Source organism: Pavona decussata, unplaced genomic scaffold, assembly GCF_977016875.1.
Source record: "Pavona decussata unplaced genomic scaffold, jaPavDecu1.1 SCAFFOLD_87, whole genome shotgun sequence".
Classification (NCBI taxonomy): domain Eukaryota; kingdom Metazoa; phylum Cnidaria; class Anthozoa; order Scleractinia; family Agariciidae; genus Pavona; species Pavona decussata.
Window position 1 is genome coordinate 466077 of NW_028145504.1, and position 26300 is coordinate 492376.

The window sequence follows — 26300 nt, forward strand, 5'->3', positions numbered from 1 at the left end:
ATTAAAGTGATCATTGCTTCAATAATCGCACTAGTTTAGTAGCCGAGTTCTCACGCTTAAGCCGCGGCCACAGAAGCTATTTTTTGCTCGCGCAGGTGATGCGTTTTTTCAAATTTTGTCGCGTCGCTATCGCGAGGGGTTGGCTACACGATTGACAAATTCTAGCGAGTTTGGCGACAAATTGAAAGCCACGTGATAAATTGTTCTCTATATTCGTTTCTCAGGCGCGGGTGAGAATTTGTCTGCATGGGAAATGGAATCTAAAATGAAACTAGCGAGGCGTTTAACTTCTTTCAACAACCGCTTTGGCTATGATTTTGTGATTTATTAGACTTTACACCTTCCTCTTAGAACGGTTCAAAGACCACAATGAAAAATTCGTCTTTGTGAAGATTCTGTTTTACCAATATTCTGGGAGAATTTAGACCAAATGTTAAGGCTCGGAACACGTACCTCAAGAGGATTTTCTTCAAAACTGTTGAGTGCTTAATACGACTCGAAAGACGGTTACAGAAACTTTTTAAAAGAAAAAAAAACAATAATAATAAAAAAGAGGGGGGCGACCCCCTCGTTCACCCACCACCATAAATCCGCCCCTGGGCTAGTGCGATGTTTGAAACCAAGTCGTACTTCCGATTCCCGTGTAGCACGGTAGATATTGCCTTGTTACATGGCATTGTTGACAAGTGGTTTCAATATTCGTGCTACCACCATCTCAAACCCGAGGGAGAAAAATTAATAGAAAATTTTCTCGATTTTTACACAAGAACAACATAAAGATTTGATAAAAGAATTAATAAAAAATAAATAAATAAATAAATAAGTTCTATCATATAGGAGAAGAGGAGAAAGGTGAAGGGGAGGAAGAAGGTATGGGGATCTTTGCGGTGTTCTTCCTTCCGCTCATTACAGTTTACATTACGATAATTTGAATCTCACGGCGCGGCATAATTATTGAGCAAGAAGAAAAGCCAAAAACCACTGTTTTTACCAGGCAAAATAAAGGTTAACAAAAGATGTACTGTTGCACCTAAAGTCCTACTATCATGTCCGGCGATTCTATCACTTAAGGTTTAAGGTGAAGGTTTTTATTATTAATATGCACTATTTCAATGGTTTACAACAAAAGGAAATTACAATATATAGGAAAAGTAACAAAGAGACAAAATTCTCTGTTACTCCGAGTTTCGTGCTCGCGCACTCATCAGACAGTATTGTATTCAAAGCTCTACACTTAAAAAGTGTATTGAGCACTGTTTAACGGCCTTAGCCACTTTATTACACATAAGAAAAGTAACATAAAGACAGCATTAAATTACATAAATGTGAAAAGTAAAAATGTGCGCAGTGACTAAAGGAGCTTAGGCTTTTGTGGACACAACTGACTAAACCAAGCATTTTTCTTTGAGACTGTTAATAGATCAGCTTTAAAATTAATTTCCCAAACGTACAAACAATTCTGCCATTTTCTATGAGAAGAAAAACTCTCAAGCCAAGCCGTATATCAATCCTTGTTTTGAAATGTACTTATTCGATCCCATGCGACCGTTTTAATGTCTTATTCACCTCACACATCTCACCGCATACATTACACTGTTTAAACTTTATTTTTGTCACTTGAAAATGATGTCATGGTGACACCGAAACGTTGTACAAAACTCTTATCGCTAATTTTATTCTTAAATGTTTGTCCAAATCTAATCTCAGTATCATTTGCTTGGAAGAACTCGTGTTCGAAAAGAGAGCGTGGAGGTCCGGGTGTCATGGTATATCTGACTTGTGCCATCATAGGTCTAGGTGGGAAGGGTGAGATCGTACATGGACTGAGGCGGAAGTCAGACAAGACGCCTTCACTGAATATGCTGAGGTCCGATCACGTCTCACGTCTCATGTCTCTTTTATTTTTTCAATACCTCTTTGAGGGCCTTTTGTCAATTAGGCTTCGATGAAGAAATGACATGTGCAATATACAATACATGGGAGTGGAACAAATTTGTTCCACTCCCATGTATTGTATATTTTGCAAGCCCGTAGACTAGAACGCGATTTAATGGCATCTCATTTCCCAGGCAGGGTAAAATGATCGATATCCCATCGGTTCAGGTTTGATTCAATTTTACCACTGTTAACTTCACAAGTTGCTTCTTTCTCTCCGTCAGTTCAAAATTAAGACATGCGCGAAGTAGCTGACCGCTTAGACATGAATTAAGGTTCTTTTTTCCGCGACTTCCAGGCAAGAAGGGTGCTCTATGGAATTTGCTCGCTCAACTTTGCAATCAACTGTGTATTCATAGAACAAAGATTCATTAGATTTAGTCAATGCCAGTGTGAGATAGACTTCAAAAGCTTCCGAAACGTGCCGCGTTTTAACTTTCTCGTTTTACGATGCTGTTGCTGGGTGCTTACAGAGACAGCAACTTGACTGGAAAGATCTGTGTACTCATCGTCATATACAGAAAGCCATAATAGTATACAAGTCTCTATTCCGAATTTTTTTTTACGTGAAAAACCGCATTGTAGTATCTTGATCAGTTTTTGCCCGTTCCTTTCTTGTATATTCGATAAAACAATAAAAAACGAGAGCAAACTAGAAATACGTGACTCGCAAAACCTCGCGAAGCTGGGGCTGGGTGAAAAGCCCTCTTTACTCGTATTGTAGCATCAAACGAGGAGATTAAAAGGCGCATAAGATTTCTTTTTGATGAGCATAGTGTTTTCGTAGTTCCACGGGCTAGTTTGCGGTTGAAAATCTATTTCTGTCGAGACGTAATGTACAACGGGCGTGCAGCACTGTCGTGTTCGATCAATTTATTTCCCACGGAAAATTATTCACCGCGGCCACAAAACGTGTAATTTCTTTAATGCAATCTTTCACAAAAAAGATTTATAAAAGAAAGGGAAAAAGATTCTGGAGAGATAGTTCTGTATCCAGTGAATATTGATGAACATTGCAGTTGAAATTTGATCATGCACGCATATCTTTTTCGATGTATGCAAATTTTGCTCCAGACGACGCCAGACAGTCTGACGTCATTGTGCGGACACCTTCAAAGATATAAACATATATCAACATATATATATATATAAATATATTTTTCGCTCGAATTCGCGCGGCTTAGCTCCGCTCGGGCCGGCTCGGCCCGACAAATTTATTAACCTCGCTACGCTCGGGCCTTCGGCCCTCGCTTCGCGAGGAATTAAAGAAATTAAAGAGCCCCAATGAGGTTGATGTAGGCGCGGAAAATTTTTTAATGTAGACACTGGAATGTCATTTTTGAGTTGTTAATTTTATTCACATTCATCTCCATGTCAAAATTTGTCTCAATAATGATATTACTGGCAACACTAATATTGAAACTTCGAATCTTTCTTATTTATCTTTTTTATTCATGTTTAAAACTTTATATACGTAGTGAAAGGAGAGTAACAAAACTATAGGCATTAAACTTTTTACACCATTTATCCTGTTGTGATCAGTGCTACGGCAGCCAAATGAACAGAGCTGACATTTCCGCTTGAACGTGTCACTTTTACATAAATGGAATAATTTTAGTTGTTGGTAATGAAGGCGTGCCAGTTGAAACCAAAAATCCTTTTGCATTTTGGTTGATTTGTTTTCCCGTTAGCACGTTTTTTCATAACACTTTTTCGACATTTTTGCTGTCTCAGTTGTTTGGAAACTTCAATTCCAATTCCAATGTGTCTTTCGTTTGCGTTTGATACCACTACATAGTTGTAAGGGCATCTATCAAAACAAAGAACAGAAAACAAATCTAAAGAATTTTACTTAATGACCAAGAGGAGAAATTAAAAAGAGTACAATCATCGTCTAATTATAACTTTTGCTTTCTCCTATAGTGTTCTTGACCTTGGCTTTTGAATGGCTGCGCTTCAAGTTAAGGTGTCGGTCCATCACAATATAATTTGTTATGGTAATGCAAAACGCAATTACGTAATCCCGAAGGGTAAATGAAGATTGTAATAACCACTTGCCAAATAAACGCAGTTATTTTTCATCATTAAATTCTAAAAAGGTGTCATGCCTTTCCCAAGGAAGGGTTATAAAGGCCACCAAAATTAACATTCGGCTAAGTTGGATAGCAAGAGAGACGGAGGTTTATCTTGAAGTCAGAACCACCATCAGATTATTCAAACCTGGAGACACAGTGGACTGATTTGATCGTTATAAGGTGTCTCCAGCTTGCGGTATTAAGAGGATAGCTGGAGAAACATGAAGGCTGTGATTTTCCTGTGCTGTTTCATTGTTGGAAGTTATTCCTCGAGCAATGAGGGTAAGTCAGGATTGATTATAGAACATTTATCTGTCGTACTCGTTTCGCGGTTAGCCTAAATTTTGTTTTGCGCTTAGGCCCTAAATTAAACTCGCTTGTAATTGCAAACAGCAAGAAGGCACCAGTGATAGCTTAACTCTCTCCACAATAGATATAGCAGAATTTCGGACACTATTACACGTTATTTCTAATCGATCTAAGCTTTTAAATCACTTAAGCAGCTAGCGATATAGCAATAAGAGCCCATTGTGTAAGTATTACACAATTTTGTTGGAATAGAATAGAAACTATGAGAAGGATTAAAATTTAGTGAAAAACTTTGAGAAATCACGCAAAGCTGCTAAAACCTCATATAGGCGAACAGCATACAACGAAAACAAATTATTACAGTTTTCTATGCATTTAATTAATCTTAACCTGAATCAAGATGAAAAATAAGCAGAGTTTTACAATTTTTTGTTTAGTGATTGTGGTTGTTCTTTGACATTTACGGGATGTATGTTAATCCATTCCTATTTAAGCAGAAGAATGAGATACTTTGTTATGCTGAGTTTTTACGCTTAATGACCTGCTTACCTTCCACTTCAGTGTCGTGCACCTTTGACAGCGGTTTGTGCTTGGGATGGAAACAGGAAACATCAGACAAGTTTGACTGGAGACTGAGGTCTGTCTCTACGCCATCCTCTGGTACAGGACCATCATCAGGTCATGGGGGTTCAGGTATGTGTCAATGGACTCTATAAGCATTGTTTTGTTGTCCGTTCTTTTGTCCTCTCGACCAACAGTGTAAGACGTTGCAAAACGGTGCAGGTCGCCTCATCTTCTTTTTTATTACAGTAATTATTCAATTTTATTTCGACGCTTCTGGCACTCTTCACGGAGAGGGTCTTCATTTGAGTTTTTACTGGAAGCACGCTGAAAACTTTTAAAAGCTAAATTAAATGCCTTAAAAAGTATGAGCAACACGGGAATTTTCTAAAAGAGAATATAATTAGCGAGCCTCAGAAAACTTAACAAAATTAAGAGGAGTTTGAAATACAAGCCTTTTCTGCTTCACTTCAGATTGCAATGGTAGATGTCTCTCAAAACCTCAAAACTCTCAGGGAAGGGAGAACAAGAAGCGCTTACGCAAAAAGGGCGCTTAGAACAGCACTCCTGTGGCTATTAAAATTGGAGCACTTGCTAACTAAAACTCATCTTAATGAGACCACTTCCTAGAAACACTCTCTTGTTTGTAAGGAGAAAGTTAGATTTCGAGGTTCCTTGTTTTAGTTTGTCGGTATTAGCAAAAAAGAAAAAATAAGAAATAAAAAGTTCGACTGAAAGAACGAAAGAACTTGTCGTTCCGGTTGTTATTGCTTTGCTTCGAACTATTTGTACGAAATTAAAAAAATTCGATGGGTGACCAATTTAACGCGCAGCATGGAAGACGCGTCGTACGTTTCGTAAACCCTCTCTTGTTCTCTTGTGCAAATAAATGGTGAAGAACAAACACAAAATAGTATTACGAAATGTAACATTTATTGAACACTCCCCACAGGGGGACGTTTCATCTACCAATAAAATATAAATAGTTATCAACTTACCTAATATCGGATGTTACACAACTAAAGTATACATAGAAAAGCAAGCTAAACCCCCCAAAAATGAGGAAAATAATAAAAAAAGAGGTAAAATAAACTAAAAAAAAAAAAAAAATTAAAAAAAAGCCTAAGGTTTTCTCGTTTTCATGATGAAATTTGGTCAGGGCTGATTTTGATGCGATAGAATCAGTCCAAGATGTACACAAAATATCTACAATTGGGAAAACCCAAGACAAGGGAGAAGCCAATAAAATATAATAAAATTAATTTTCTTTCTCCGTTTAATTTTGCTACATGGAGTTATTAGTTATTTAACGCTGCTTAAATTAATGAAATATAACCCCCTCCCCACTCTCCTCCTTTTCTTAATTTAGGAATGTACATGTACATTGAGTCTTCGAGTCCAAGGCGGCCAAATGACAACGCCAAGCTTTCATTTACTTCTGCTGGAAGCGGTAGTTTTTGCATGACCTTCTATTACCACATGAATGGAAGAGATATTGGTGCACTGAAAGTATACAGTGGTGGTCAGATAAAATTTTCCAAGTCAGGAAGCCAAGGAAATGCCTGGAAGAAGGCCGAAGTGGATATCACTGCGAGTGGAAGTGTGAGTATCACAAACTTAAAATTTTTCACTGCTCTTTGAAATCCGTGACAAAAAAAGAACCCAGTGTATTTAGCATGTCGGTAAAATGTGATCATCATCGTGAGTTTAGTAATAATAAGGGCTGTTGGTAGCACTGGACAATCTCTGCGAAAGTCGTCATCAAAGTCAAAGAGAAGTCTTGAGGATTCGACCCGGTTGCCAGCGAAGTCACCATGAGTATGTGCACAAAATTAATTCTTGTGACAGAAACAAACAAACACAAGAACTAACGGACCTCAAAAGGAACTCTTCTCGAGAGAAATCAAAGTGGAGTGGTAGGATAACCCATAAGGTATTTAATTGTTCATACCAAAGAAAACATATATTGACATTGTTAAATTTAGTGAATAAATTATATTTTCCACTATTTCCAAATAATCAGAGGTACTTAAAAATATACTTTTAATAGCGTAAAATTTTATAGCTAGTTAAAAATTTGGATCTATTACCGCCTTTTACGCTTTTAAAGCTTCTGGACACCGCCATTTTGGATTCCATTACGTCATACGGTTCCTCAAGTATTCTACATAAAAGAACTTGCTTTCTGACCACAGTGGCAACTTTATAACGGCACGACATCAAAATGTCAATAATCATATCCAATTTCAAACTGAATAATGCTAATACGCTATCTCCACTTTCAATATAAGATACTTCTAAAAATTTAACGTGAGTGGAGATTTCCTTCAAGATACAGAAACAAAAGTATCGCTTCACTGATTAAAAAGTTTTAGTCCAGGTCCAAAATTGCTTAACCCTTTCCTGAGAGCATAGAAATAAACGGAGACATGGACTTTATTTTTCTCAGACAAATTTTGATCAAAAATTTCAGTTTTAACGGGCGGTCACCATATATGACGGTGTTATCGCGGGAAAAGCATTTCAGCTAAAATGTTGAGACTTTTGAAATGAAATTTTAAGTCTTAAATAAATTTGGTTTGCTTGCAGACAATGATTTTATGACTCTTTTTAATATTAGGTCCAAGTAACATTTGAGGGTGTAAGAGGTAAAAGCTGGCAAGGTGACATCGCTATTGACGACTTTTCACTGAGACCAGGAAGTTGCTCAGGTATGCCACCAAACCCATTGCCACCACAAACACCAGCTCCACGAGATGGAGTTTGCGTTCTCTTACGAATCGCTATCTTAACAAACTATTCAGAATATAAGGACAAGGTCCAATCTTTAACATTTTTGACATGTCAAGCTCTTAATGATACATTTTGTCGCTGATAATTTGGTTTCACTGGTAAAGTTTCTTCCTTCGAAAAGATATATTTTTTGAAGTAAATGCATTATTCAAATTCCGAGACCTCAGTGTAAAGAATTGCAAGAAATGTCGCCTGTCGTTGTAACTTTTTTTTAACGTTTTAAACATCTTCCTTGGTTTCATTGTAATTGAAATGAAATGAACTTTATCAACATGTCGTAGCTTTTAGCGTACTGGAATGTACGCTAATTGGGGACACTACTACTTTACATGATAAAATATACATACGATCGATCAATACTACTATACAGTGAGTTAAAAGACACCTAACTACTTCACATTATAAAGTATACATAATGATCGATTCTTGCCAATACAACGCAAAAAATCAAGTAATTCTAAAGCCGACTTTTAAAGAGATCAAGGCGGTATAAACATGTTTCTGTGCTGGTTAAAATACTGGTTTGGGACTTCGTTAAAGTGTCTATTAAGATAATTGAAAACAATTTCAAACCTTACCAGCAAAGTGATCGTTTGGACTTTTGGTCAAGACTGAGAAGTATCCTACAATTTAACGCTAAAACTCTTCATTTTTAAGGAGGTTGCGGCTCAAGACCATCTCACTCTCGTATCGTGGGTGGCGAAAACGCGAAGGTTAACAGCTGGCCATGGCAAGCAATGTTGGTCAGTATTTCCGGTAGGCAGTTCTGTGGAGGGTCACTCGTGCATCCCTTGTGGGTTGTAACAGCCGCGCATTGTGTCAAAGGACGGAGTCCGTCATCTTTGAGAGTGAAGTGAGTATCAAAAAAGAATCAGTCAGTTACAGTGCATCAAGGATTCTTAGTATTTTCTTGCTATACGACTACCACCATATTAGTTGGTAGTTGGTATCTAAGTGATAGGGTGCGCGCGATTGCCAATATATTTTGCAGGTCTCTAACATGTGAAAGAATTTAAAATATTTTTGCAGTATGAACGAAGACAATACGTCATTGCTAGTTACTTAACGTATTGGAGAAGAAAAAAGTTATGTGTTCTAGCTTCCCATCATTCGAGATATATTAATTAGTTGTTCTGCCTAGGACTTGATATATGACAATCGTTTTTCCGCTCCACTGTTTCAGCAACTTTAACTGTAGATCGTCTAACCGCGAAGATAAGTAATAAATACTTGTTGAGCTATTGCAATTCTTTGTAAGCGCGTGTGACATTGTCAGCTGTTTTTAAAGGCGGATAAATTATGGTCATTTCCAGATTTTTCCTTTGTTTGTTGTTTTGCATTCAGACTTTCAATCGTCAGTAAATAATTTATTTGATTGCACCTTTTTTTTTTTAGATTGGGAGCTTATTATAGAGTAAGTGGATCTGTGGGAACAGAGCAGACCATCAACGTTGCCCAAATTATTCCACACGAAAAATATCACAAACCAGTACGCTACGCCCACGACATTGCAATGCTCAAACTTACTAAGCCTGCTCTTCTCGGAAAAGGAATTGGTGTTGTTTGTGTGTCAAACCCAAGCAACGTTCTTCCGATTGACAATAAAGATAAGAGGTGCTGGATAACTGGATGGGGAACTTTGTCATCTGGCGGAAGTCAACCTAATATCCTCCAGCAAGCGTCGGTTCCACTGGTGTCAAAATCACGTTGTTTGGTGGCTTATCCGGGAAAGATTGATGACTCCATGTTATGTGCTGGTCTGGACAAAGGGGGAGTTGATTCCTGCCAAGGTGATAGTGGTGGACCGCTGGTTTGTGAGTATAACAATAACTGGCATCTGGAGGGTGTGACCAGCTGGGGATATGGCTGTGCTGCGGCTAAAAAGTACGGCGTATATGCTAAGGTTGGCTACTTGAGATCCTGGATACTCAGCAAGGTTGGTTCGAACCCACTTACTCCTAAACCACCCACGCCATCACCATCTACACAGCCGCCATCACCACCACCACCGAGCACACCACAGCCTCCAACTCCCTCTCCGACACCAGGTTTGTTTAATAAGAGAAAAATGCACAAACTTAATTGTTCGTTAAATGGGTCATTGAATACCAAGCAGCAAACTTGTTAAAATCAGATTTTTATTAAGGCTGCCGGATGATCATCTTATATATTTCATCTACGTTCTTTTACCCAAGATTATTCCAGCGTCAGTAGATTATTCAAAGAAACGCCAACATCAGTAACACACGCACAATTGTTTAATGACCTTTGACGCTAAAAAATTGTACTCGTGAAATGCTGCGCATAAGATTTGAGATGCCTCCTCGAAAGTGATTGATTGAATTTGAGATGGTTTGTGTTTGCTTTCACGTTTTCTCGGGGAAATCTGCAAAAATTAATTAACTCTTAAGTTTAATGTCATTCGCTGAGTAAAGAAATGGGTTGATCACTTTTTTTAGTATTTCATAAATTTTAGCTTTTTAATGTTTCTGGAATTTTACTGTAGGTTGTGTGGACAATCCAAAATACGCCGACATTTGTCCATCTATTGCCGCATGTGGAAACTACTGCAATGCTAATAAAGTTTGGGCAAAGAAAAATTGTCAAAAATCGTGCAACATGTGCCCTATTGGTAAGTGTTTGACTTTTTCGTTCTATTTCTTGCAGTGCAACGACTAAGGAAATAACGTGTAGGCATTGTTACTTAATGACGAAGGAAAAAGGGACGACCCGCAAACTACAAACACAAATTCTGCCATTCAGTTGTTTTGTACATTTAGTGAAGAAATGTTTTGATGACTTTTTTAAGTATGTCATAAATGTTAGCTTTTTAAACTTTCTGAAATCTTACTGTAGGTTGTGTGGACAACCCAAAATACGCCGACATTTGTCCATCTATTGCCGCATGCGGAAACTACTGCAATGCTAACAAAGTATGGGCAAAGAAAAATTGTCCAAAATCGTGCAACATGTGCCCTACTGGTAGGTGTTAGACGTTTTCATTATATTTCTTGCAGAACGACGACTAAAGAAACAACTTGTAAATAAACAACGTTATAACGCAAATTTCTCAAGGCACTGTTATAATAACTGAACGAGGGAAAAGGGACGACCCAAAAACTAAAAGCACAAATTTTGCAATTAAGTTTTGTACATTGCGCAAGCCATATTTCTTGAGATGCCTTGTGTTTTGCAGTTCAGTCTCAAAACTCGCAGCAATAATTTAATGATTGTTGCAATGAACTGTATGAACAGCTGTTATATTATGACATGGTGTTTTTTATTTTGAGTTTGTACTTATCTTTCTGAAACTTTTACTCTAGCTTGTGTAAACAATCCAAAATACGCTGACATTTGTCCATCTCTTGCTGCCTGCGGAAACTACTGCAATGATAACAAAGGCTGGGCACAGAAAAACTGTCCAGAATCCTGTAAAATGTGTCCAACTGGTAGGTTGTATTCTTTTTTCTTATGATTATGAAATAGGTTGAGAAAAAGACATGAAATCTCCGAAAAAATCGTCCAATACGAGGCCATTATAGGCTGAGGTTTAGTTGTGTCACTTAGCCGCTTGACTAATAAATTTTTCCAAATTGTGCGGACGATCGAGTTCGTTGACATACGCCTAGTTAGTTTCATTCTGAAGAAAACTACTATAAGGAAAAATGAACATGGACCCAGGAAAACTGTGCAATACACTGTAACACAAGTCCTTCGTTTCAGTGTATATACTTAATCATTTAACGATGTTTTATTGGAGTTAAAACAAATACCTATAATACAAAGTTATTTATCTGTCAAATTATCTTTTTGAAAACAAAAAGCAATCAATTAAAACTGCGCGGAGTTCTTGACCACATGGCTGCTGTCTTCAACGGACAATATGTAAAGAACAAATCTAAATACAGTGACAAAATGAACAAAAAGAGTGCTGATTTCAAGTAGCGGTCAATTGCATAGATCAATGTTATGATATAATATAAACTTGTTTGGTCATTAAAGGTCCAGCTCCTTCCTCTCCGGCACCTCCAACTCCGCCACCCTCTCAGGTACCTTCAACTCCGCCACCCTCTCCGGCACCTCAAACTCCAGCGCCCAGGCCATGTGGCAAGTCCCCAGTGACACGTGTTATTGGAGGAGTGGATGCAAAGCCAGGAAATTGGCCTTGGCAGGTGAGGCAAAATGTTTCAAATCTTAAACACATTTTTGACCTGAGGCAAACTAAGTCTTTTTGATCATTGCGTTTCAACCAGTCTTGTTTAATTTGTTTCAGTTTACAATTTTACCTGATTTCAAGTTTCGCCCTACATGTAGCAACAATTAAGTAATTAACCGCTTTCTGCAACAAGATTTTCAGATTCGTTACTCGTGACGTATGTTGTTTGTCCAGTAAAACAACCCGGCATTGCTATAGCATTCGGATATGTCTAACGTTGACAAGAGAGATGACCAACCTTTGTCATGATAGTATCCTAAAATTGGCTCCAGTTAGAATGACATCACAGATTGTACTGCAGCCAAGTATTACTGCAGGCAAATAAAGTCGCAGGTCTTTACCATGAGTTATTAACATTAATATGTTAAATTTGGTTGTCACTCTTGCTAGATCGCTCTTCTTCGCGGAAGCTCCAAGTCGTTTAGTTGCGGTGGATCTCTGATCGCTCCTGATTGGGTTGTCACAGCAGCGCATTGTATCTCGACAACGTAAGTAAATGTGGAGGGGTGGCTGTTGTTCTTTCTCTGGGTAGTCAACGAAATTTAAAAAAAAACTTTGGTTAAATCAATAACATTAATTGTGCGTTCAAGTCAGTAAACTTTTAACGACGTTTTACTGCCAACAATAAAAGCAACGCGGCCTAGCGAATTACGTGAATACATGAGGATATGACACGTGCATGCGCTGTAATTAAGAGAATTGTTTAAATACTTAGACAGCTAATTATATAAAAAGTGAAACAATTAAACCATTAACAGTCGATAAACTAAGACATTCTTTTCCCGCCAACAGATAAAGTCCTTATCTGCAAGGATTTTTAAAAAGATCTAACGGTAAAAAATCCGAACGACGGCTAGGCCGCCGGTTGTGAGCCAAAAATGTCACGTTTACAAATTTGAATGTGACCTGTGCGATGCGGGTTATGTTGGTTTTATTATCTCGCTGGCACTTATATCAGCGCATCGAGGAACATAAAAAACCCTTCTTCCTACGTTGGCAAACATTTTCGGGACAAGCACTATGGGGTTCCATGGGATCTGAGCAGGAATTTTACTTATTCAAAAAAAAAGTGCAAAAACAAGTTTGACTGTCTTGTGAACGTGATGTTTTTTTTATTAACGACGATCAAGTCACAATAATCAATCAGACTCAATTTGTGCAAAAGTTTTTAATTAATTAAATCTCTTGCATGCCTTTTATCACTCTTTTCTAAAAAAAATTTGACATACTTTTTACATATTTTAGACTCTTACGTCATTGGCACTCTTTTTCTCTCTATTTATTATATATGTTAATTTTTATACCACACATTGAACTTGATAGTGACCGAAGAGCCATCAAAATGTCGTTCGGATTTGTTAACCGTTATTTTTTACCAACAGATAAAGTTCAGGCTATTATTTGTATTTTTTCCACAGGACAGCCAGTTTTTACACCATCCGCCTGGGTGATCATAACCGTTTGGTTTCCGAAGGAACTGAGCAAGATATAAAAGCCAAGCGAGTGATAAAACACCCCCAGTATTCATCGAGAACGATTGAAAAAGACATCGCTTTGATTCAGCTGTCGAGGCCGGCTACTCTGAACGCTCGAGTTGGAACTGTGTGTCTACCAACCCAAGATGAAATGGTTCCGACCTCGTCCAAATGCTACATTACCGGTGAGTTATTTAGAGTCTAGCTTCTCTTGGGAAGCGATGCAACTGTTTTGTTCTCTAGTTCTCACCTTGTTAACTAAACAAATGAAAATTGAATCGGCCGTGAAAGAAGATGCAATTTAATTTTGAGCGGGCATTTGAAAACTCTGAAACATTCTTTATAAAATGATACCAACCAAAAACAAGTTATAGAGAAGACGGAATATAGAATCTCCTGTTGATGGCCCAATTAATATGCCAGTTTAGGACAGGGCTCACTCAACCGCCTACCATGTTAGTGTACAGTTTCTCGGTTCTGAAAACTGAAGAAATTGCATTCTTGGTCTTACAACCTGAGTTGATAGGTAAATTGGACACAGACGTTTACTTTTTGATCGCACAGTCGAAGCTGTCGTAAGCGACCACCTCGGGTATTAGAAAAACTGGTCGTAATAGAAAGGTCGCCTGCGAGAATGTAGTCTCGTAAGCGACCAATAGCTTAAACAATAGAACGGCTGGTCACTTACCAAGGCTTTTTGCATATAGCTTTCTATGATAGCCTTGGTCTCGGGGTAACACTCTTGATCCAGCTGTAAATCATGTTGAATTTTAAATTCGAGATCTTAATCTACAAACATTATTAGGCAGCGCAATATTACTTTAAATGTGATCAAGAAAGAGTTGCCGTAATAAGTATCAGAATCTTTTCGTGGTCGCTTACAGGAGTTTTTGATTACAGAGTTTAAGTCACTTAACGGACAATTCAAACGGAGTTTCACAATGGTGGTCGAAACTAGAGCTGGTCGCTTACGAGAGTGGTCGCAAGCAGAGCTTCGACTCTAATTACCTCTTTACCTGGGTGTATCCACTTGGACTCGTTGACGAGAGGACTAGTGGTCGACACTTTGTTTGTTTCGTGTTTTGACAAATCTATTTTATTAACTCAGTTGATAAAGACAGATATTGTTTTCTGGCCTTCCCACTGACGAAATCTTCATGTTTGAGCATCAGAGAGAATAATTAAGCGAACAGGAATCCTCGCAACTCTGATAGCAGTTGCAATGGAATAAATATTTACACAACACACTAAATCACTTCTCAGTGTAGTTTTTTCATTTCAATTTAGGATGGGGGAAGATAAAACACCCAGGATCTTCCCACAGCATCCTTCAACAAGCTCAAATGCCACCGGTCACCAACAGTGAATGTGCAAGAAAACTAGCAGCATCACCAGGTACGCGGTTACATTAATTGTTGTTTTGGTTCAGGTTAAGATTAATTTCTAAGCGGTTTTCATCACAGTGGCTTTACATTTACATCGCATGGTAGTACAAACTTAAGCTTGAAAACAACATAAGCCTTTCTTAAAGAGCTCACAGGAAAATTCACTTTAAAAAAAAATTCACTTTTAATTCCGACCTTTCAGCTCTCGGCATTTGAGGAAGCCTTATTCTATTAGTCCTATGGTTTCTCCTAAGGCTTACTCACCACCTTCTCTGTAATATATATTTTTGTACTTTTATTTTGCTTTTTATAACGTGTGTGGCGAAATAAACAAACAAACAAACTTATCACGACCCGCTTTAATTTCAGTTGGATCGTCTCGGTTTATGTCCGAGACATTCTGCTATCACATTTAGTTAACCCAATCTATTGTCTCTAATAGGAGGATCCTCTCTTAAGATCACCCCGTACATGCTGTGCGCTGGTGTAAATGGCACTATTCTCAGTGGTTGCCATGGAGACAGTGGTGGCCCTTACGTCTGCCAAGGTGCTAACGGCAATTGGGTTCTCCAGGGTGACGTCAGTTGGGGCTCCGCGAGGTGCTCTGCGGCTGAGCTATACACTGTGTTTGGACGGGTTGCTAAGTTCAGGAACTGGATTGACCAGACAATGAAATCTTGAATCTTTTTGTAAAATAAGTTGTTAAAGCGTGAAATAAAGGAAATTTGAGGCACTGAAATGTTGTCGTATTTTCCCAGTTTAAGATAAAGATATCCCAGTGCCTCTTGATTTCATAGACTTTATGTTTGTGTTCTTGTGCCTAGTGTCCTATTATTGGGTTGTTTGTGTACCTGTGTTTTGGGTGTTGATGTAATATTGTGTTTTTTTTTTCTCCGACATGTTAGATTTAGCTAAGTGCAGTTTACTTTCTTTGAACGTGAGAGGCTTGAAAAGCCAACTTAAAAGAAGAAGTATTTTCAGTTATTTGAAGAGCCAAAAATGTTTATTTTATCTCCTACAAGAAACATACTCTGAACCAAAAGATGAAGTAGTATGGAAAAATGAATGGGGAGGTGGCAACTTTTTCTCCCATGGGACCAATCGTCAGAAAGGAGTTTGTATTCTGATTAACTCTTCTTATGATCTATCCGTCACCAGCCATTTCAGCGATCCAGAAGGGAGGATCGTAATCATCAACTTGATTATTCATAAGGTAAAACTCTCTATTTGCAACATTTATGCTCCTAATAACTTGGTGCAACAGAACAACTTTATCCAATGAGGCATTGCTAAGCAATGCCGAAATTGATAACGTAATTATTGGCGGTGACTGGAATGTAACCTTGGAGCGTATTGATAAAAAAGGTGGCGCGCAATGGAAACCAACAACCTATCGTGACAAATTGTTATTAATGATGGAAGAGTTGAATCTCTCCGACGTACTTAGGAAGAAGAACCCATCTAAAAAAAGTTTTACGTACGAATCTAAATATCTAAAAGTCAAATCAAGAATAGATTTTTTACTGGTGTCAACTTCCATTATGAAATTCGTTCTTGCTACCGACTCAAGAACTTCTATAGCTCCTGATCACAAAGCGGTCCGACTAAAATTAAAAATTAGCAATTGTTGTCGCGGCCCTGGCCTATGGAAATTTAACAATTCTTTGCTTGAAGATGAGAAATATGTAAATTTAATCAAGAACAATTATCCAAAAATAAAAGAAAAATTTAATGACATTGAGGAAAAAAAGACTCAAATGGGAGTTAATCAAAATAGAAATCAGAAGCCTAACAATTCCTTATTCTAAATACAAAGCTAAGCAGAGTAGGAATGTGGAAACAGCCATTCAAAAACGTTTGGATGAAATTGATACGTTGATTACAAACAGTAATGGCCTTCAAAACATCGACCCTGAACTAAACGAATACGATCGGTTGAAACGCGATCTTCAGGCCATTTATGACACTAGAGGAAAAGGGGCAATATTTCGTTCTGAAGTGCGTTGGACGGAGGAAGGCGAGAAGCCGACCAAATACTTCTTCAACATAGAAAAAAGGAATTTTAACACGAAGGTCATTGCGGAACTTAAACCAGATCCCGACGGTAATGTCATTGTAGATGAAAAAGAAATCATGTGCGAAATTCACTCTTATTATGCTGATTTATATAAATCGGAGGTGGATAGTGATAAAAGCGATGACAGTGACTTCAATAACTTTACTGCCAATCTAGACCTGCCGAAACTATCTGACGATGAAAGGGATGAAATTGAAGGAAAGCTAACTCTTGAAGAATGCCAGAATATATTGAGGACATTTAAATTAGGAAAGTCTCCAGGAGAAGATGGTTATACTGTTGAATTCTTCAACTGTTTTTTTGAAATTCTTGGTCAGGATCTATTGAACAGTCTTAATGCTTCTTACGACGTTGGCGAGCTGTCAATTTCTCAAAGAAGAGGTGTCATAACACTTGTTCCAAAAGAAGATTCTAACTTATTGTTTCTGTCAAATTGGCGCCCCATCACTTTATTAAATGTCGACTATAAGATCGCATCTAAAGTTATTGCTAAAAGAATAGAAAGTATACTACCGAAGTTAATTAATCCAGACCAAACCGGATGATACATCGGGCAGAACATTCGTTTGTTAACAGACGTTCTTGAACAAACAAAACGGCAAAACATTCCGGGAATCCTTCTTTTGCTTGATTTTAGGAAAGCTTTTGATTCCCTGGAATGGCCCTTTATTCAACAGACTCTTATTGTATTCAACTTTGGTGAAAGTATCAAACGTTGGATCTCAATTTTGTACGCTAAAAGTGAAAGTTCAGTCTTAAACAATGGCTTTTGTACAGAATCCTTTCCATTGTCTAGAGGAGTTAGACAAGGCTGTCCATTATCCCCTCTCCTCTTTATTCTAGGAGCGGAAATTTTAGCGAGTAAGATACGACAACATCAAAATATACAGGGGATAAAAATCCACGGTTACGAATTCAAAATTAGTCAATTTGCTGATGACACCTCCTTATTATGTAAAGATCTAAATTCAGTTGAAAATGCCATTGCCTTACTCAATGTCTTTGAACGTGTATCGGGATTGAAGCTTAACCAGTCTAAAACAAAAGCACTATGGCTGGGACCTTGGCGTTTTAGTGATTCTAAACCGTTGGGTCTAAAATGGACTAAAGATCCCGTCAGAACTCTTGGTATTTTTATTTCTTACGATGAAAAAGGTAACTACAAGAAGAACATTACCGAAAAAATTGAGAAAATGGACAACCGGCTTAACTTCTGGAGATCCCGAAGTCTAACTCTACTTGGTAGATGTCTAATTTTTAAAAGCTTAGGAGTTCCACAGCTGATTTATTCGGCTTCAATGTCGAGCATGCCTATAGAAGCGAGCGTCAAGTTGATCACCAACTATTTATTTAATTTTATATGGAACAAAAAACCTGATAAAATAAAAAGGCAAGTAATGTACCAGGACTATATGGATGGCGGTTTGCGCGTACCAAATATTCTGACTACATTTAAGTCCCTTAATTTAGCATGGATACCCAGACTTTTAAAAAGTGAAAACTGCTCAGATGAATCTTGGTCATATATCCCAAGCTATTATTTTAAAAGGTACGGTGGACTTAACTTCTTACTTCGATGTAATTACGATAACCATTTTATTAAACAGATTGACCTTCCACTTTTTTATAAAGAAATCCTAATCCACATGTTGGAGTTAAAACAGTTGTATGGATATTACCAAGAGCAAGATTTAGTGCTATTTAATAATAGAGAAATCTTAATAAACGGGAAGCCATTTTATTACAACGAATGGCATCTTAATGGTATATTCTCTATCCGGGATGTTTTAAATGATGAGGGGAAATTTCTTTCCTACCAGGAATTCCTCCAAAAATACCGTCACCTTAAGTGCAATTTTCTTCGATATTTTCAAGTCCTTGCAGCAATTCCGAAACATCTGCGAGAAAAGGCAAGTCAGACCTCGCTTAACAAACGCAAATTCGAAAAAGACAACTTTATATTCTCTCTGTCGCCAACTGTTTCTGTTACTGCTGGGCTTCGCGTTTCCCAGCTGGGTCCCCTGAGCAGACATTTAGTTTCGGGCATGCGCATAGGTGGCCTTTAATGTTTACCACGAGGGCCACCGAGTTCTTACCTCAATTTTAAGTTCACTAAGGTTTATTAGTTTTCATGGTTTAAATGGCAGTTAAGTCGACTTTTATTAAGGCCCATCGGTGTAACTGGAATTGCGAGTTTGTCTCACGCTGCCTCGTGTCGAAATAAACGTTGAAATTTACGGCTGGTTTACATTCGCATCTACAGTTTCAATAAACTTACTCAAGGTGAAAAGCAAAGATTTCTATTGGCTTATTACAAAAAAATTTGTAACTAAGGCTACTGGTTCAAGGAAATGGGAACACGAAATTCAGTCGATGAATTTGAGTTGGCCTTGCTATTTTAGTAAATTGAAGATAATCTGTAAGGAACCTAAACTTAGAGAATTCTGTTATAAATTTTTACATAGAATTATTGTTACAAAGAAGGAATTGTATTACTTTGGTATTGAAAATAACAAAGAATGTCTATACTGTAATGAAGGTGACTTAGTCTACTTAGTCTATATTTAACATGCCTGTTACAACTTGTGTTTGTGTGTACGTTTTTTGTGCATGTGTCCAGTGTTGTGTAACTGTGTGTATTTCTGAAATGTAAAACTACAAATTGTAATCTTGTTATTTCCAATAAAGATTTGCATTAAAAAAAAAAAAAATCCCAGTGCGTTAACTTAGGATTTGAATTCTTACTGCCGTTAGTTATTAGCCTTGTCTACAATAAGCTTTCTGCAACTCGTATCAAGAAAAACGGCTCAAATTCGCGAACAATAGGTATTGTTATAGTTGACCGTGTACGATTTGGGCTAAAACAAAGACTTTTAACACTTTTAGAGAAATTCAATTTTTTGCTATTACTATTCAGGCGGTAGACTTGATATCTACGGCGAGACCGAAGTAAGGAGCAATTTGCACCCTGGGGGAGGGACAGAGTTTAATAATTGGCACGACGAGGCATACTCCAGCTGAGTTGATCGGATAACAATGCAGAAAATTAATAAGATCATTCAGGTGATCATTGCTTCAATAATCGCACTAGTTTAGTTCTCATGGTTTTTAAATGAGCTTCGTTCTGCGTGAGCAAATGTTTTGCTTTCGACGCACACTCTGGCCGAGTTAATTGGATATCAGCAAAGGACTTTATCCAGTGCTTCAACAATTGCACTGGTCGAGTTCTCGCGCTTTTAACAGAGAAATTCGTTCAAATCCCGCGCCACAAAAATAATTGTTACGCAAATAAATTGTTCTCTTTATTCGTTTCTCAGGCGCGGGTGAGAATTTGTCTGCATTGGAAATGAAAGCTAGAATGAAACTAACGAAGCGTTTAACATCTTTCAACAACCGCTTTGGTTATGATTTTGTAATTTATTAGACTTTAGACCTTGCTCTCAGAACTGTTCAACGACCACAATGAAAAATTCGTCTTTGTGGAGATTCTGTTTTACCAACATTCTGGGAGAATTTGGACCAAATGTTAAGGCTCGGAACACGTACCCCAAGAGGATTTTCTTCAAAACCGTTGAGTGCTTAATACCACTCGAAAGACGGTTACAGAAACTTTTTAAAAGAAAAAAATAATAATAATAAAAAAGCGGGGGGCGACCCCCTCGTTCACCCACCACCATAAATCCGCCCCTGGGCTAGTGCGATGTTTGAAACCAAGTCGTACTTGCGATTGCCGTGTAGCACGGTAGATATTGCCTTGTTACATGGCATTGTTGACAAGTGGTTTCAATATTCGTGCTACCACCATCTCAAACCCGAGGGAGAAAAATTAATAGAAAATTTTCTCGATTTTTACACAAGAACAACATAAAGATTTGATAAAAGAATTAATAAAAAATAAATAAATAAATAAATAAATAAGTTCTATCATATAGGAGAAGAGGAGAAAGGTGAAGGGGAGGAAGAAGGTATGAGGATCTTTGCGGTGTTCTTCCTTCCGCTCATTACAGTTTACATTACGATAATTTGAATCTCACGGCGCGGCATAATTATTGAGCAAGAAGAAAAGCCAAAAACCACTGTTTTTACCAGGCAAAATAAAGGTTAACAAAAGATGTACTGTTGCACTTAAAGTTCTACTATCATGTCCGGCGATTCTATCACTTAAGGTTTAAGGTGAAGGTTTTTATTATTAATATGCACTATTTCAATGGTTTACAACAAAAGGAAATTACAATATATAGGAAAAGTAACAAAGAGACAAAATTCTCTGTTACTCCGAGTTTCGTGCTCGCGCACTCATCAGACAGTTTTGTATTCAAAGCTCTACACTAAAAAGGTGTATTGAGCACTGTTTAACGGCTTTAGCCACTTTATTACACATAAGAAAAGTAACATAAAGAGAGCATTAAATTACATAAATGTGAAAAGTAAAAATATGCGCAATGACTAAAGGAGCTTAGGCTTTTGTGGACACAACTGACTAAACGAAGCGTTTTTCTTTGAGACTGTTAATAGATCAGCTTTAAAATTAATTTCCCAAACGTACAAACAATTCTGCCATTTCCTAGGAGAAGAAAAACTCTCAAGCCAAGCCGTAATCAATCCTTGTTTTGAAATGTACTTATTCGATCCCATGCGACCGTTTTAATGTCTTATTCACCTCACACATCTCACCGCATACATTACACTGTTTAAACTTTATTTTTGTCACTTGAAAATGATGTCACGGCGACATCGAAACGTTGTACAAAACTCTTATCGCTAATTAACTCTTATCGCTAATTTTATTCTTAAATGTTTGTCCAAATCTAATCTCATTCCAATATCATTTGTTTGGAAGAACTAGTGATCGAAAAGAGAGCGTGGAGGTGCGGGTGTCATGGTATATCTGACTTGTGCCATCATAGGTCAAGGTGGGAAGGGTGAGATCGTACATGGACTGAGGCGGCAGTCAGACAAGACGCCTTCACTGAATATGCTGAGGTCCGATCACGTCTCACGTCTCTTTTATTTTTTAAATACCTCTTTGAGGGCCTTTTCTTAATTAGGCTTCGATGAAGAAATGACATGGCCAATATACAATACATGGGAGTGGAACAAATTGTTTAATTAAAAAGAAAAAACGGAGAAATCTTCCACAGTAGACCTTGCTAATTATATTTTGCAAGCCCGTAGACTAGAACACGATTTAATGGCATCTCATTTCTCAGGCAGGGTAAAATGATCGATATCCCATCGGTTCAGGTTTGATTCAATTTTACCACTGTTAACTTCACAAGTTGCTCCTTTCTCTCCGTCAGTTAAATAAGACATGCGCGAAGTAGCTGGCCGCTTAGACATGAATTGAGGTTCTTTTTTCCGCGACTTCCAGGCAAGAAGTGTGCTCTATGGAATTTGCTCATTCAACTTTGCAATCAACTGTGTATTCATAGAACAAAGATTCATTAGATTTAGTCAATGCCAGTGTTAGATAGACTACAAAAGCTTCCGAAACGTGTTGCGTTTTAACTTTCTCGTTTTATGATGCTGTCGCTGGGTGCTTACTGATACAGCAACTTGACTGGAAAGATCTGTGTATTCATCGTCATCTACAGAAAGCCATAATGGTATACAAGTCTCTATTCCGATTTTTTTTACGTGAAAAACCGCATTGTAATATCTTGATTAGTTTTTGAACGTTCCTTTCTTGTATCTTCGTAAAACAATAAAAACGAGAGCAAATTAAAGAAATTAAAGAGCGCCGAAGAGGTTGATGTAGGCGCGAAAATTTTTTTAATGTAGCCACTGGAATGTCATTTTTGAGTTGTTATTTTTAATCACATTCATCTTCATGTCAAAATTTGTCTCAATAATGATATTACTGGCAACACTAATATCGAAACTTCGAATCTTTCTTATTCATCTTTTTTTCTTCATGTTTAAAACTTTATATACGTAGTGAAAGGAGAGTAACAAAACTATAGGCTTCAAACTTTTTACACCATTTATCCTGTTGTGACCAGTGCTACGGCAGCCAAATGAACAGAGCTGACATTTCCGCTTGAACGTGTCACTTTTACATAAATGGAATAATTTTAGTTGTTGGTAACGAAGGCGTGCCAGTTGAAACCAAAAACCTTTTGCATTTTGGTTGATTTGTTTTCCCGTTAGCACGTTTTTTCATAACACTAATTGGACATTTTTGCTGTCTCAGTTGTTTGGAAACTTCAATTCCAATTCCAATGTGCCTTTCGTTGGCGTTTGATACCACTACATAGTTGTAAGGGCATCTATCAAAACAAAGAACAGAAAACAAAGCTAAAGAATTTTACTTAATGACCAAGAGGAGAAATTAAAAAGAGTACAATCATCGTCTAATTATAACTTTTCCTTTCTCCTATAGTGTTTTTGACCTTGGCTTTTGAACGGCTGCGCTACCAGTTAAGGTGTTGTCCATCACAATATAATTTGTTATGGTAATCCAAAACGCAATTATGTAATCCCGAAGGGTAAATGAAGATTGTACTAACCACTTGCCAAATACATGCAGTTATTTTTTCATCATTAAATTCCAAAAAGGTGTCATGCCTTTTTTCAAGGAAGGGTTATAAAGGCACCAAAATTAACATTCGGCTAAGTTGGATAGCAAGAGAGACGGAGGTTTATCTTGAAGTCAGAACCACCATCAGAACATTCAAACCTGGAGATACAGTGAACTGATTTGATCGTTATAAGGTGTCTCCAGCTTGCGGTATCAAGAAGGTAGCTGGAGAAACATGAAGGCTGTGATTTTCCTGTGCTGTTTCATTGTTGGAAGTTATTCCTCAAGTAATGAGGGTAAGTCAGGATTGATTATAGAACATTTATCTTTCGTACTTGTTTCGCGGTTAGCCTAAAATTTTGTTTTGCGCTTAGGCCCTAAATTAAACTTGCTTGTAATTGCAAACAGCAAGAAGGCACCAGTGATAGCTTAACTCTCTCCACAATAGATATAGCAGAATTTCGGACACTATTACAAGTTATTTCTAATCGATTTAAGCTTTTAAATCACTTAAGCAGCTAGCGATATAGCAATAAGAGCCCATTGTGTAAGTATTACACAATTTTGTTGGAATAGAATACTAGAATCTATGAGAAGGATTAAAATTTAGTGAAAAACTTTGAGAAATCACACTAACCTGCTAAAACCTCATATAGGCGAACAGCGTACAACGAAAACAAATTATTACAGTCTCCTGTACATTAAATTAATGTTAACCTGAATCAAGATGAAAAATTAGCAGCGTTTTAAAATTTTTTCTTTAGTGATTGTGGTTGTTCTTTGACATTTACGGGATGTATGTTAATCCATTCCTATTTAAGCAGAAGAATGAGATACTTTGTTATGCTGAGTTTTTACGCTTAATGACCTGCTTACCTTCCTCTTCAGTGTCGTGCACCTTTGACAGCGGTTTGTGCTTGGGATGGAAACAGGGAACATCAGACAAGTTTGACTGGACACTGAGGTCTGTGTCTACGCCATCCTCTGGTACAGGACCATCATCAGGTCATGGGGGTTCAGGTATGTGTCAATGGACTCTATAAGCATTGTTTTGTTGTCCATTCTTTTGTCCTCTCGACCAACAGTGTAAGACTTTGCAAAAACGGTGCAGGTCACCCCATCTTCTTTCTTATCACAGTAATTATTCAATTTTATTTCGACGCTTCTGGCACTCTTCACGGAGAGGGTCTTCATTTGACTTTTTACTGGAAGCACGCTGAAAACTTTTAAAAGCTAAATTAAATGTCTGAAAGTATGAGGAAGACGGGAATTTTCTAAAAGAGAATATAATTAGCGAGCCTCAGAAAACTTAACAAAATTAAGAGGAGTTTGAAATACAAGCCTTTTCTGCTTCACTTCAGATTGCAATGGTAGTTTTCTCTCAAAACCTCAAAACTCTCAGGGAAGGGAGAACAAGAAGCGCTTACGCAAAAAGGGCGCTTAGAACAGCACTGCTGTGGCTATTAAAATTGGAGCACTCGCTAACTTAAACTCATCTTAATGGGACCACTCCCTAGAAACACTCTCTTGTTTGTAAGGAGAAAGTTAGATTTCGAGGTTCCTTGTATTAGTTTGTCGGTATTAGCAAAAAAGAAAAAATAAGAAATAAGAAGTTCGACTGAAAGAACGAAAGAACTTGTCATTTCTGTTGTTATTGCTTTACTTCGAACTATTTGTACGAAATTAAAAAAATACGATGGGTGACCAATTTAACGCCCAACATGGAAGACGCGTCGTACGTTTCGCAAACCCTCTCCAGTTCTCTTGTGCAAATAAATGGTGAAAAACAAACACAAAATAATATTATAAAATGTATTATTTATTGAACACCTCCCTCAGGGACGTTTCATTTACCAATGAAATATAAATAGTTATCAACTTACCTAATATCGGATGTTACACAACTAAAGTATACATAGAAAAGCAAGCTAAACCCCCCCCCCCCCCAAAAAAAAAAATGAGGAAAATAATAAAAAAAGTTAAAATAAACTAAAAAAACAGAAACAAAACAAAAAAGCCTAAGGTTTTCTCGTTTTCATGATGAAATTTGGCCAGGGCTGATTTTGATGCGATAGAATCAGTCCAAGATGTACACAAAATATCTACAAATGGTAAGACCCAAGACAAGGGAGAAGCCAATAAAATATAATAAAATTAATTTTCTTTCTCCGTTTGATTTTGCTACATGGAGTTATTAGTTATTTAGCGCTGCTTAAATTAAGGAAATATAACCCCCTCCCCACTCTTTTCCTTTTCTTAATTTAGGAATGTACATGTACATTGAGTCTTCGAGTCCAAGGCAGCCAAATGACAACGCCAAGCTTTCATTTACTTCTTCTGGAAGCGGTAGTTTTTGCATGACCTTCTATTACCACATGAATGGAAGAGATATTGGTGCACTGAAAGTATACAGTGGTGGTCAAATAAAATTTTCCAAGTCAGGAAGCCAAGGAAATGCCTGGAAGAAGGCCGAAGTGGATATCACTGCGAGTGGAAGTGTGAGTATCACATACTTTGAAATCCGTGACAAAAAAAGAACCCAGTGTATTTAGCATGTCGGTAAAATGTGATCATCATCGTGAGTTTAGTAATATAAAGGGCTATTGTTGGTCAATGGACAATCTCTGCGGAAGTGGTCATCAAAGTCAAAGTGAAGTCTTGAGGTGCCAGCGAAGTCACCATGAGTATGCGCACAAAGGTTAAGGTTAAGGTTAAGGTTAAAAGGCACAAAGGTTAAGGTTAAAAGGCACAAAGGTTAAGGTTTTTATTATTGTGCACTATTTCAATGGCTCACAACAAAAGGAAATTACAATATATAAGAAAAGTAATATAAAGATAGCATTAAATTACATAAATGTGAAAAGTAAAATGTGCGCAGTGACAGAAACAAACAAACAAACAAACACAAGAACTAACCGACCTCAAAAGGAACTCTTCTAGAGAGAAATCAAAGT

At 37.5% G+C, this 26300-nt stretch overlaps 1 protein-coding gene across 1 annotated transcript in view; it reads left to right on the forward strand.

The window, feature by feature from the left end:
* The first annotated feature begins 4133 nt into the window (after nucleotides 1–4133).
* LOC146474624 (uncharacterized) overlaps nucleotides 4134–26300 on the forward strand; it is a 35426-nt gene continuing 13259 nt past the window's right edge. The window contains exons 1-18 of the mRNA XM_085116844.1: nucleotides 4134–4292; nucleotides 4881–5012; nucleotides 6250–6482; nucleotides 7501–7591; nucleotides 8331–8526; nucleotides 9069–9721; nucleotides 10180–10305; nucleotides 10530–10655; nucleotides 10997–11122; nucleotides 11676–11845; nucleotides 12280–12377; nucleotides 13308–13549; nucleotides 14652–14759; nucleotides 15192–15425; nucleotides 16566–17330; nucleotides 17787–17981; nucleotides 24235–24366; nucleotides 25612–25844. Coding sequence (XP_084972970.1) covers nucleotides 4232–4292; nucleotides 4881–5012; nucleotides 6250–6482; nucleotides 7501–7591; nucleotides 8331–8526; nucleotides 9069–9721; nucleotides 10180–10305; nucleotides 10530–10655; nucleotides 10997–11122; nucleotides 11676–11845; nucleotides 12280–12377; nucleotides 13308–13549; nucleotides 14652–14759; nucleotides 15192–15425; nucleotides 16566–17330; nucleotides 17787–17981; nucleotides 24235–24366; nucleotides 25612–25844 — 3921 coding nt within the window. The 5' untranslated portion in view covers nucleotides 4134–4231. The remainder of the gene's footprint in view (nucleotides 4293–4880; nucleotides 5013–6249; nucleotides 6483–7500; nucleotides 7592–8330; nucleotides 8527–9068; nucleotides 9722–10179; nucleotides 10306–10529; nucleotides 10656–10996; nucleotides 11123–11675; nucleotides 11846–12279; nucleotides 12378–13307; nucleotides 13550–14651; nucleotides 14760–15191; nucleotides 15426–16565; nucleotides 17331–17786; nucleotides 17982–24234; nucleotides 24367–25611; nucleotides 25845–26300) is intronic.